The following is a 12,867-nucleotide window of genomic DNA, read 5'->3' on the forward strand; positions in this document are numbered from 1 at the left end:
TCATGCTGAGGCGTGAAAATACTCTAAAGAAAAATACTCTACTTCAAATATCCCAGTCTTAAGAGTCAGAGACCTTCAATAGTTTAAACTGGACCAAGAGGATTGAGTCAAGGATAATTTTTCCCCTCTGGTTGTATAAAGTAGCAGCAAATAGGAAGTACTTGTACTTGAGAACAGTAGTACCTGAAACAGACAACACAATTCACCAGGAACTACAATCTTTATTCATCCAAAACACGTCACGAAAATAAATACAATACAACTTTTTTGCTGAAGTTCGTTCTTCGTTCTTGGCGTGACGTCGTCATGGAAACGAGATCAAGGAATCGAGATCAAGGAATCGGCACTTCTGATGAAGATGACTGGATACGATGTTGTGTGTTTTTTTTACTCTCTGAATTAAAGATTTAATTAATGTTTCAATTTGTGGAGGAATCACGCAAAAACATTCTTAAATATCCCGACAATCATCTCAAATAACCCCCGATATGGCTGTCAATCAATCCCATTTAAAGAGGAGTAGCCGCTGGTTGCCTTAGCGTGCGGCTAACCTGACACATTATGACGCGTCACATTCAGAATATTGTCAAATTTTGAATACAAGTGGAATATTAGTGAGCTGGTAAATGACACATTTCTAGGAAATCAATAAATGGTTCAAACCTTTGTTCAGCAGCGGATTGATTACGGTATCTGACAGATGCACGTGCGTTATTATTATCATAAATATTACAATTCATTTCAAAATAAAAGCACTGAACTCGACAACAGAGGCCGTAGCTGCGAACACGAGGTCGTCACGGTAACGAGGTCTGATGTGTAAAAAATAGAAAGCGATAATAAAACCCCCACTAGACTTTCCCTGAGAACGCCGCGTCCATCAGCCGCTGCAGCTCCGCCAAGTGAGTCGCTTTGTTCCCGGTAGACGGCGCCGCCGCCGGGTCACGACCCGCGTACCTGAAACATGTACACACATAATGAAGTCCACGCATACCCATGCGCGTGGTACCAAATCGCTCCTTGGGACTCACCAGACGGGCCGCGCGTGGCCCACGGTGGTGCGGAGGCGGGGCTTGACGTAGTCATAGTAACCCTGGTTCTTGTGCTCCTCCTGGCACCAGACCAGGTCGGCCGCCGCGTAGCGATCCGTCTCCGCTTTCACCAGATCGAAGGGGAAGGGGGAGAGCTGAGAGGAGGGGGGGGGGGTAATTAGTAGGGGTGTAACGATTCATTCAGTGAATCGATCAATCGATTTATATTCCTGCGATCCAACTGAATCGATCTGTGCTCCGCAAATCGGCATTCCAGACGACATGTATCGATTACAAATCGATTGAAATGGTACATAATCGATTGTATCGATACTTGGAAACTGCACATTGGATTTAAGTACAACAACGGCGTGGATGTGTGTGTGTGTGTTTGTTTTTAAACGTTACTGATTCAGTCTGCCTGTCGGTGACGTCATCAGTACGCAGCGGCCGCCGCGCGAAACTCTGAACAACAACAACACACGGCGTGGAGGAGACGACTGCGAGCGAGACATTTACAAACCAACTCATCGATCCAGTGGAAACATTTGGGCTTTTGCAAACACGGAGGTGTTCTAAATAAGTCACTCGCTGTTTGTAGAATATGTAGAAGACGAATAAAAACCACAGAAACACGAGGAATCTTTCCGGCCGTCTACTAAGGCGCCGTGGGATTAAACAGCGCCGACAGTCAGGACCTCCAGCAGCGTCACCGCTGCAGCAGCAGCAGGTAACTCAGCTCTGCAGACGCCTCAGGCCTCCACCACCAAACTCAACATCACAGCAACAAGTTTACCTGTAAAGACGTGCAACCCTACAATGAGGTGTCTGTGAATTGATCCAAACATTGTGTAATTATTGTCTAATGTTTACAATGAAAATGGAACTTGATTCAAATAAAAGGTTAATACATTTGCCATTAATTGTTGTTTGCTTGTTTATAATATCCATACATTAATTTAAACCTGATTTCCTTACAAGAAACAACAGGGATCTCAGAAACTTTGCCTCCACTGTCCAGTAAAGTTACTGAATCGAATCGTTCTAAATGAACCCAGATCGTCCATGAATCGAATCGGCGACCATGAATCGCCATTCGAATTGAATCGTTGTTAAAATGAATCGTTACACCCATCAGCCCTCCCTCCTCCCCGGGGAGCCATAGAACGTCTTATTTATCATTTTTATTTACGATGGTTTCAAACCTCCCGTACACCCCAAACATTCATCCTCCTCTACATCCTCTCCGTATCCCCCTTCTCTCCCCTCCCTCCCCCTCACCTGCTCGACCCGGACCACGGCCACCTCCTCCTGCAGCCCTCGGTTCCCGCGCTCTCGGATCAGCTCGTAGTAGATCTTTCCAGAGCAGAAGACGACTCTCTTCACCTTTGCCGGGTCGGCGGCGGCGTCCGGGATCAAACGCTTGAAGTGTGTGTCTGCAGGCGGGGAACACACACGCACACACACACACACACACACACACACACACACAGACACACACGCAGGATGAGGGGGCGGGAGACAGCGGGGGAGGAAGAAGACCACAAACGTCCCTAACCTGGGAGCATGTCATCGAAGCTGGACTTGGCCTCCGGGAGGCGCAGCAGCGACTTGGGAGTGAACACTATCAGCTGGGGAGGTGGAGAGAGAGATCATGTGACCCGGTCCTGTGGCGAGGGAGTCCGCGGGCGAGCCGGAGTACTCACGGGCTTCCTGAAGGGCAGCAGGATCTGCCTGCGGAGGACGTGGAAGTAGTTGGCGGGACTCGAGCAGTTCACCACAATCCAGTTGCAGTCGTGGAGCTGCTGCACCGCCAAGTCGGCCGACAGCGTCTGACAGGAGCACAGAGGAGGTGCTGTGAGGAGCGGAGACGAGCTTCCATCTAGCTCTTTGTTTGTTGGTTAGGTGTGAAACATCAACTCAATACGTCTTAACGCTCCCAAAGTAGTTTTGGGATTTCATTTTAAATTCAATGGAAATATTTCTCCATTTGGATTGAACTCTTTTCTTGCACTAGCAGGAGGAAGAGGAGCAGGAGGAGTAGGAAGAAGAGGAAGATGTGGAGAATAAGGAGGACGAGAAGGAGCCGGAGCAAGAGGAAGAATATCTGGAGAATGAGATGATTGCTTCATGATTCTCATCATCATCACGCTCAGCCAAACTAACATCTAACTGCGTAGATGTTTTCTGATCTATACTTACAGGGAAAACATCAGGATCGTCATTGCACATCTGCAGGAACCTCTCGGGGCGGGCCGACGAGTGCTCCGGACCCTGAGGCGGACAGACAGAACCGCGGTTAACACTCATCTGACTGGTTGTGGCGTCGGGGTGAAAGGACCCGCCTCTCCGTGCCCACCATGCCCTCCAGGCCGTGAGGCAGCAGCAGCACGATGCCGTTCTGCCGGACCCACTTGGCCTGACCGCAGCTGATGAACTGGTCGATGACGCACTGGGCCGTGTTGTGGAAGTCTCCGAACTGGGCCTCCCACAGCACCAGCGCGTTGGGACTGGCCATGGCGAAGCCCAGCTCAAAACCTGCAGGCGAGAGCGGCGTCAGCGGCGGCCAACAAATATCGCCATCTTAACTTCCTGCTAATCTCTGTGCGGCTTTATCGTGCCTCCCTTTAATAAATATATTGTACCCAACTTCAACAGTCGGGATCATAATCACCATTATAACCCTTTAAATGTCAGTTTGCTTTCATAATGTCACTGTGTATTGTAAAGCCTCCAGTATGGGGATTTTACTGTGGCCATCTTGTTTTTTAGCAACCTATAAACAAGAAGTGACCATATATGGAATGGCGACATATACGTCTCTGCTACAGACCTGTCAATCAGCCTGTAGCCCCGCCCTAAAGCGTCCCCTGCTTCATGGTCTGTTTGACTCTAAATGGCCCATAATTCACTAAATGAACATCATGTTGTGTTGAAGAAGACTTGAAACTAGAGACTGAGACATAAACTCATGTTTACAATGTTTACTGAGGGAATAAATCCACAGAGAAGTAGAGTCATTTCCTCATAGACGTCTATGGGAGCAGAGGAGTCGCCCCCTGCTGGTCACTACAGAGAAGTAGAGTCATTTCCTCATAGACGTCTATGGGAGCAGAGGAGTCGCCCCCTGCTGGTCACTACAGAGAAGTAGAGTCATTTCCTCATAGACGTCTATGGGAGCAGAGGAGTCGCCCCCTGCTGGTCACTACAGAGAAGTAGAGTCATTTCCTCATAGACGTCTATGGGAGCAGAGGAGTCGCCCCCTGCTGGTCACTACACAGAATGCATGGAACACAATTCTTACACATTATAGGAGATGAAGGTTAACTTCCAAAAAAATTAAAAGGATGCCACATGCATTAACAAGAAAACCCCCCGTGCGTTTAAATACGTAAAAGCTCACCCAGAACGCCGTACTCCGACAGAGAGCTGTTGCAGACGGTGTACGGAGCCTGATCCGGGGAGATGTGGTTCATCGGGATGCAGACCCTCTTATCCACGTTCTGGTCGTGAAGAACGTGATGTCGGTGGCTGTGAAGCAGAATCACAGAATAGAGACTTGTATAAATATAAGAATACTGACAAAAAGCCGATGCGGTTTAAGAAACACAGTTTTCTTTGCTGTTTTTCACTTAAATATAAACGGAACCATCATGACAAGAAGAGAACAAAGGATCTGTTTTGAACAGGTATGTTAAATGAGATTAAATATCACAGTTTTAAGATTTGTCTTGGCGTCTTTCTGAAGGAACAGTTGGTCAAACACGGTGTGTTCAAGGACCGTCCGGTAAAACAGTCCACTCAATCGGCCACATCACAGGAAAGATTAAGCAAAATGATGTAAACAAAGAGAGCATTAAGAACTCCATCAATCCCAAGAGAGACACGATGCACTTCCTGTTTCCCGTGTCGGCTACCTGAACGTTCCCCTCTCCACGTCCTGTCCGCTGAGGCGAACGTGGGTCCCCTCTGTGAGCAGAGAGCCGAAGGCCATGTATTCCCCGAGAGCCCAGTCGCACACTCGCTGGTCCACCATGTTCGCTCGGCCTCTGAGGACTCGACTCAAACCTGCGGCCCACAAGGAGGCGACACAACACAGATTGGAAAAGGAGACGCTTGGAGGGTTTTTTTTAGTGGTGGGGGGTGGGGAGGGGCTCGAGCACCTCCGTGGATGGTGAAGTCCTCCGCAGGGACTGAGGCGGCGATGCTCCCGATGTGGACCAGCTCCTCCTCGCTGATGCCGGTGGGGGGGCAGGTCATGCTCTTAGACTGCCCCTCCAGTGTGAAGAAACCTGCGGACACACAAATAGGTCACGGCTCAGACTACACGGGGGTGTTGGCACTAGGGGGGGGGTCAGAGGAGGAGGACTCCTCACCGGGCCACGGGGAGTCCAGCCAGTGCTTGATGTGGAGGATCTTCTCGTCTTTGGAGCGGGCGTAGGCCTCCTCGCAGATTCGGTCGTACCTCGCCACTTCCTCCTGAAAGAGGCCGATGGCGTCATGTGAGAGGTTTCCTCGGGCACAAACCCTGACTGGCTTTCAGAAGGTCAGGAACCCGTCATCCGCCGACGGGGTTAAAAAACAACGAGATCTAACAAAGTGTCGTTTAAAACGAGGCTTGAAAATTTTTAGACCTTTTCCATATTTATTTTAATGAATGCTCGTTGATTCCTGGTGCAATCACACTAAAGAGAAGACTGAAACCTCTCAGAGGTACTTTGGTCTGCGGGTCTCCCGTGCATCGGACTGCTCTATTAGATGGCGTCGATAGGAGCCCCCCCCTCACCTCGTATTCCTGCAACGTGACCACGCCCTCTCCGATGAGTTTTTCGGCGAACTTCTGCAGGACTCCTTTCTGCCGGTGGATGCGCTTGTACATCAGCGGCTGCGTGAACATGGGCTCGTCCATCTCGTTGTGGCCGTTGCGTCGGTAGGACACCTGGGAGGGGCGGAGCCGAGAGGTCAGACATTCAGAGCTGATTGGTGCTCCACGGATACGTCCGTAATGAAGCTGCTGTATCGCCGACACATCAGAAGGTTCACGCGATATTCAACTGTTCTTTATGACACAAGAGGGGGGCGGGTCAAGTTACAGGAGACATTCTGTCAGATGAAGACCAAGATGGCGCCGGGGCCCCCTTATCTTCAGTCCGTCCTCACCTCTGGAACTGCTAATGCCGTATCTAGGACGAGGGAGAAGACCGGGGACTCTCACCAGGTCTACGACCACGTCTTTGTGGAAGGTGCTCCTCCACTCGGCCGCCACTTTGCACACGTACATCACGGCCTCGGGGTGGTCGGCGTTGACGTGGAAGATGGGAGCGTTGACGACGCGGGCCACGTCCGTGGGGTACGCAGAGGAGCGAGCCATCCGGGGATCCGTGGTGAAGCCGATCTGCGCGGACGACGAATGGCGACATGAGAAACAGTCGGGCCGGAGGAACCCGCTCTGGTTGCACTCTTCCAGGCCCGGTGCCGTACCTGGTTGTTCACCACCACGTGGACGGTGCCGTGGGTGGTGTAGGACGGCAGGTCGGACAGGTGGAACGTCTCGTACACGAGGCCCTGGCCCGCGAACGCCGCGTCGCCGTGAATCAGGATGGACATCACCTGTGACGTCATCAGTCGTCGGGGTAGAAACGCTTTAGCAACACAAGCAAAGGACGTCCTCCCCCCACAAATATGTGCGTGTAAAACAGGTTGTACCCGTTTGCCCTCGGCGTCGCCGCAGTAGAACTGCTCGGCTTTGGTCTTTCCCTGCACCACCGGGTCCACGGCCTCCAGGTGGGAGGGGTTGGCCACGAGCGACATGGTGACCTCCCGGTCGCTGACCCGGTTCATCCTCTTGTGATACATACCCAGGTGATACTTCACGTCACCGGAACCCTGGGAAGCAACACAAGAGGGGACGCCTCTCGTTTAGGAGAACTGATCCGAGTCAAGTCGAGCAATTTAAAAAGAAAAGTTTAACAAAATGTGGTAACTTAGCGTAGCTTTATTGTGAAGGGTTAGATGGGACTGTGCTCCAGCTGGTTAGCTTAGCTTAGTTTAGCTCATGCTATATTAAAGCAACGGCTGTAAATCTCACTTTCTGACATGTCAGATCGTGTTTCTTTTAGATCAATACCAGAACAAAGCTGCAAACTGAAAGTTGTGGTTCTGAAGATGATTCTCAGGCGTTCAAACCTCGTCGGCTGCTTCCAGTTTAGAGTCGAACTGGCAGAAGATTTGGTCGAGCTCCTTCCGGATGACGTTCGCCAGAACGTTTAGCCTCCCTCTGGAAAGGAGAAGCACATATTCGGCACCGTGTGACCAATAGTGTCATTGGAAGAAACGTAACACGCTTCCATTCGTCGACCCGTTGGAGGTCGGGCGTGGTGTGGTCAGGCCTTGCCTGTGAGACATCCCCATGACAACGCTCTCCACGCCGCTCTGGCTCGACACGTCGATGAGGGTCTTCAGGGCCGGGATCAGCGCCTCGCAGCCCTCCAGGCCGAACCGCTTCTCCGAGGACCACTTCCTCTGGAGGAACTCCTCAAACCTGTGAGACCAGGCGGTTAATGGCACACATCGAGACCCAGAACCAACCCCGCGAACTCAGACGGACCTCGTGGCCCGGACCATCCTGGCCAAAAGGGTCCTCTTCTCCTCCAGACTGAACCGCATGACTCCCGGTGTCTCGAACTTGCTCCGGATCCACCGGCACTGCTCCACGTCGTTAATGAACATGAACTCCACCCCGACGTGCTGGCAGTAGGCCGTCTGGAGGAGGGGAATTCGTTTATATATAAATAATAATACATGTCATACTCTCTTTTTGTAATTCTCTGTACCTCCAGGCGCCGTATGATCTCCCTGAGAGGCAAAGAGCCTTCGCCGCCCCCGATGAAGGTGGTGGTGGGGAGACGGAAGGCTTTGTCCAGGTCCTCCTCGGCCAGGCCGTACAGACCTGTCAGAGGGGGGAATATTACTCCCAGACCACTGACGATTCGCTCGGTCATTCTGACCAAAAGTCAAACATCTTTTATTTACGCTCATGAATGACATAAGAAAGTCCCCACAGTTGAGAACATGTATCCTTCTTCAACATTCAGAAACTTCCATCATGTTAATCAATAGTAGAATAACAGGTCAGATGAGCTTTGTGTGTTAAAATCGGTGCAGTGATTTAACCCTTTCATCCCTCATGAGGCCTAAAGTCAAATGAAGGCTTCCTCGCGTCATCAGGATGCCGATCAGGCCGGAAAAACCAGCTTGTGGGGTTTCCGCCTGGAACCTGTTCTCTCTGTTGTGTGTTCTCTTTATCTAAAGCATGTGAGGAGATAAGACGCCGTGCAGCAGAGGAGGTGTTACATAAGGGATCTTTAGACGCCCCTCAGTCAGACAGACGTCCTTGATAAGGTTTTACTGAAGCGGATACTTCCTGTTTGACTTTGCTGGATGCTGAGCAAAGGTCACATGACCTGTGGCTCGATGTGCTTTCATCACACTTCCCCCCCCGAGACGAGACCAGTCAGTGAGATCATGAGGAACCCGCTACCCAGGATGAAGGTTCTCACCCGATCCCACAGGGGTTCCTCATAATGAGACACACACACACACGCACACACGCACACACACACACACATGGCCTCTGGTCCGACCCCCGTTGGAAAGGGAACAATGGCACTTGTAACCGTGGAAACGTCCTCTCACAGCTCATAACAATCGGCCCGCCTCCACTCAGAGGTCGACCTTTTCACGAGGCACAATGACACGTTGCTGCAGGCATGCATGAAACAAACACACACACACACAAACACACACACACACACACACACACAGACACACACACACACACAGACAGACACACACACACCTTCCAACATGTTTGAGCTCTTTCCACCGCTGCAATTAGACTGATGTTGATGTGTGGTAATGAAAACAATAAAAGAACAATAAAGAACAATATGAAGTCCTGTGTGTGTGTGTGTGTGTGTGTGCGTACTGTCTGATGTTACACACCAACCGCCAAGTCAAATTCCTTGTGCGTCTGACATATTATGGCAATAAACGATTCCTGATTCTTCTTATCTAGTTTTCCCAGAAGACAGAACTAGCTGATAAGCTGATAAACCACGAACGGAGACATTAATGAGCCATGAACACAAATCAAATAAACCGTCTCGTGCTGTAATACTTTACATGTGAATGGGTTCATCAATGGTTGTTGAGTAACAATGAAGCTCTTATGTGTTCATGGAGCATCGCGTCACTTTTCCTCACCCACGTTCTGGAAGCCGACGGCACAGGGGGCGTCGTCCAAGTCCACGCAGCTGATCTCCAGCGGGTCCAGCTTGGCCACGTGATGTCCTCGTACCTTTTTGCAGAGGGGGGGGGGGGGGGGGAGCACGCGGCTCGGTGGGTTAACGGGTCCGGTGGTGACTACTTCCTGGAATATGTGCTAATGTTTGACTCTGTTAGCAGTAAACAGGTCACAGTCTGTAACGCCAACGTCCGTCTAAAAGGCAACGAGGCACATTTACTAAACACACGTGGACTGAACAACCATTTAATGCTGCAATTACTTTTTGTTACAATTATCTTGATAACAAACATTTAAATTACAATACTATTACTATTATATACTGTACGTAATAATATAACAGTATGAAGTGGGAATTTCCTGAGATAAGTACTTTTACTATCTGATTTTCTTGAGACGAGACTCAAAAAAAACAGAGCTGCATTCTCTGTAGTGACCAGCAGGGGGCGACTCCTCTGCTCCCATAGACGTCTATGAGGAAATGACTCTACTTCTCTGTAGTGACCAGCAGGGGGCGACTCCTCTGCTCCCATAGACGTCTATGAGGAAATGACTCTACTTCTCTGTAGTGACCAGCAGGGGGCGACTCCTCTGCTCCCATAGACGTCTATGAGGAAATGACTCTACTTCTCTGTAGTGACCAGCAGGGGGCGACTCCTCTGCTCCCATAGACGTCTATGAGGAAATGACTCTACTTCTCTGTAGTGACCAGCAGGGGGCGACTCCTCTGCTCCCATAGACGTCTATGAGGAAATGACTCTACTTCTCTGTAGTGACCAGCAGGGGGCGACTCCTCTGCTCCCATAGACGTCTATGAGGAAATGACTCTACTGCTCACCTGGTACGCTCGTATAAGCGACTGCACCGCGAGGTGGTCCTCCACCAGCTTCTCCACACTGGGCCCAGAACCCACCACTCGTCCCACGGGGGGCCCACCGGGGGGGGGCGGCCTCTGGTGGGCTTTACGGAAGAACGCGTCCCACGACTGCAGGAGAAAGAACGAGAGACTTTGTGCCGTTTGATCGCTGCTTGGGCCACACGTCAGCGGCTGTGAGGCTCAACACCGACAACGAATGTGATTTCAAGCTGAATATCTTGTAATATGAAGACACGATGTTATTAAAAATGACGACATTTGCATTCGTAGCCGCGTCGCTCGCTGAGACAGAAACCTGGGAAGAAGTTCTGACATCACACGCATTTTATTTCTCCCTGTACACTTAATATCTCAGCTATTGTGGATTTCTCCTGTTATTTCATCACCGCTCTTCACGATGCTGCTGTGGGTCCTGTACATCTCCCCACTAGAGGATCATCTTATCTTATCTGCCCCCCCCCCCCCATGAGCAAAGCCTCCCAACTGTAAATGCTGCAGACGTGTGTGTGTTTGTGTTGTGAAATCAAAGTCGAGATCATTTTGGAACATGTTGAACCCTTTAAAGGGGAGTGGTGGAATATTAAACACAAACAAGTCCGTAGTAAAAGTCATCTTTGTGGGTGGAATCGACTTGAGGGTCATTCTGTATTTTCACAAACAGTTTAAAGTGTATTTAAGGCGAATCTACTAATCCACAGAACACGTTTAGCTCTTCCTGTCCGACTGTAACTTATTCATTTTGATATCTCTTGTTTTGTATTTTGGGCCGACGTCCCTCTATAGACTCCTAACAACGTCTTTATCCGTTGCTGGACATCGCTGGACATCGCTGGACATCGCTGGGACGGTCTTTGTCTCGGCTATCTGCCGCTCACTGTTTGCTCTGCTGTTCAAACACACACAACCAGCAGCAGCGTCTCTTGGTACCTTTGGCCCACTGAGACTTACAGACATCTGTACTCAACGAGAGGGAGCACGAAGATTCTCCAACATTTTCATGCGTCCACGAGCAAAAAATCTGGTTTTCGAGCCCTGAATGAAGCGGGTGTGACATCACGGGTGACAAAAAGGCGCACCTTATGCACGTTGCCGGGGTTCTCCAGCCAGGCGTAGTACATCTCGTCCACGTAGTTGGAGCTGGCGCCGTTGAGGAAGGGCTCGGCGGACGTCTTCAACGTCCTGGCGGCCGCCCCTCCGGGCCGCGAGCGGCTCGGGGTCGCCCGCGAGGCCGCCAAAGGCCGAAGCCTCGCGACTGTAGTCCTTAAGCGGAGCATGGCCGCGGTTCAGCCTCAGCTCCTCACAACCCCCCCTGACCTCGACCTCCACGCGGCTCCGCACTCCTCCTGCTTTGGGGTCCACTGCTCTTCGGCTCCTTCGCCTACGACGGCGTCCGTCGGACCCCGTTGAGCTGTTGTAGAGACACTTATCAAACTCATGTTCACAATGTTTACTGGGGGAATAAATCCAGAGAGAAGTCATTTCCTCATAGACGTCTATGGGAGCAGAGGAGTCGCCCCCTGCTGGTCACTACACAGAACGCAGCCTCTGTTACAGATGGGCTTGGTAGCGTTTAGCCAAATCTTTTTATGGACTATTTTCCGTGGTGAATAAATCCACATTTGGTGTTCTAGTGGCACAGCTCTGTGTTGAAGGAACACGTGTCCTTACAGCTCATTTCAAGCCGCCTGTTGTCATATGTACAACAATCTAGGAGAAGCAGCTGTTGGCAAAGGACATCATATAATTCAAGCTCCCTCAAATATTGCTCATTAAATGTTTAAAAATAATAAGAAAGAGAATGAGCGACATATTCATGAACAAAAATAGCACAGAGGACCAGACTGGAGGAGGTTTTACCTTCAGACCAACAAACATAAGAAGTTAAATACTATAAACCCTCAAACCAAAACAGCACACACGCGTCCACCACGTCACAACCCGCAAACGTCACCGTCAAATTAAACACATTTGTCCCCAATAACAGTGGCGTGTCCCCACAACGACAGGAACGCTAGTTTCTGACACACACACACACACACACACACACACACACACACACACACACACACACACACACACACACACACACACACACACAGTTGTTCAGATGTCGCGCGCGGGACGCAAACACGCGACATTCGGTCCGTTAAGCCTCGACTCAAACTTTAAGGAGTTCGTTACCTTTCTCTGCTTCACCCCGCCCCCCCCGCCGCCGCCGCCACTGCTGCTGCTGCCTCCCGGTGTGGTAAACGAGCGGCACTCTCTCCCGCGTGCGGGAGCTTCACTCTCTGCTGCGGGACCGACAAGGTGAGGCGCGCGCGCCGGAACTTTGGTCACTCCGGTGCTGATCTACGTCACTCCGGTGCTGATCTACGTCACTCCGCTGCTGATCTACGTCACGATGGCCGTCGACGTCAGCAGAAAATCACTCCAGTCGCGTCAAATGGGTTGAAACATTAAACATTAAGTAGCACTTTATTTAAGAGTGAAATGTTTTCAACAATGAATCGAGAGACTATGACACATTTTAGTGTAAGACGAGATAAATAAAATGATTTCATACCCTTATATTTATATTGTGTTTCAAGATTAAACATGGTTTAATCAAGTATTCATCAAATATTCAAAGTAATAAAACAGCTGAATTACTCTCA

At 50.3% G+C, this 12,867-nt stretch overlaps 1 protein-coding gene and 1 long non-coding RNA gene across 3 annotated transcripts; one reads left to right on the forward strand and one right to left on the reverse strand.

Annotated features, from left to right (window-relative positions):
- Positions 1–201: 201 nt before the first annotated feature.
- Positions 202–12,582, reverse strand: ogdhb (oxoglutarate dehydrogenase b). 2 transcript variants are annotated; one of them, XM_040169186.2, is made up of 23 exons: positions 12,395–12,582; positions 11,290–11,621; positions 10,175–10,321; positions 9,297–9,390; positions 7,865–7,980; positions 7,639–7,793; positions 7,426–7,572; positions 7,218–7,308; positions 6,738–6,917; positions 6,513–6,641; positions 6,247–6,426; positions 5,818–5,970; positions 5,408–5,510; positions 5,195–5,323; positions 4,949–5,099; positions 4,435–4,562; positions 3,391–3,569; positions 3,234–3,305; positions 2,738–2,863; positions 2,590–2,662; positions 2,313–2,467; positions 1,032–1,186; positions 202–957 (listed from the first exon to the last, which is right to left on the reverse strand). In XM_040169186.2, exons 2-23 carry the CDS (start codon positions 11,485–11,487, stop codon positions 852–854), a joined length of 2,967 nt encoding a protein of 988 aa, XP_040025120.2. In that variant the 5' UTR covers positions 11,488–11,621; positions 12,395–12,582; the 3' UTR covers positions 202–851. The 2 variants fall into 2 exon arrangements, with proteins under 2 accessions (XP_040025120.2, XP_040025121.2); XM_040169187.2 differs by lacking the exons at positions 202–957; positions 1,032–1,186; positions 2,313–2,467; positions 2,590–2,662; positions 2,738–2,863 and adding an exon at positions 2,959–3,138.
- Positions 2,335–4,754, forward strand: LOC120813073 (uncharacterized). Its single transcript, XR_013452614.1, has 2 exons — positions 2,335–2,936; positions 3,052–4,754. It is a non-coding gene; the product is annotated as an uncharacterized LOC120813073 (long non-coding RNA).
- Positions 12,583–12,867: the final 285 nt, after the last annotated feature.

Source organism: Gasterosteus aculeatus, chromosome 14, assembly GCF_964276395.1.
Source record: "Gasterosteus aculeatus chromosome 14, fGasAcu3.hap1.1, whole genome shotgun sequence".
Taxonomy (NCBI): domain Eukaryota; kingdom Metazoa; phylum Chordata; class Actinopteri; order Perciformes; family Gasterosteidae; genus Gasterosteus; species Gasterosteus aculeatus.

Excerpts from the sequence above, each read along its gene's own strand:
- ogdhb (XM_040169186.2), bottom strand. The coding sequence starts at position 11,487 with ATGCTCCGCTTAAGGACTACAGTCGCGAGGCTTCGGCCTTTGGCGGCC. Across the intron at positions 10,322-11,289 it reads ACCCCGGCAACGTGCATAAG|TCGTGGGACGCGTTCTTCCG; the intron begins GTGCGCCTTTTT and ends TTTCTCCTGCAG. Across the intron at positions 4,563-4,948 it reads GTGGAGAGGGGAACGTTCAG|CCACCGACATCACGTTCTTC; the intron begins GTAGCCGACACG and ends TCTGCTTCACAG.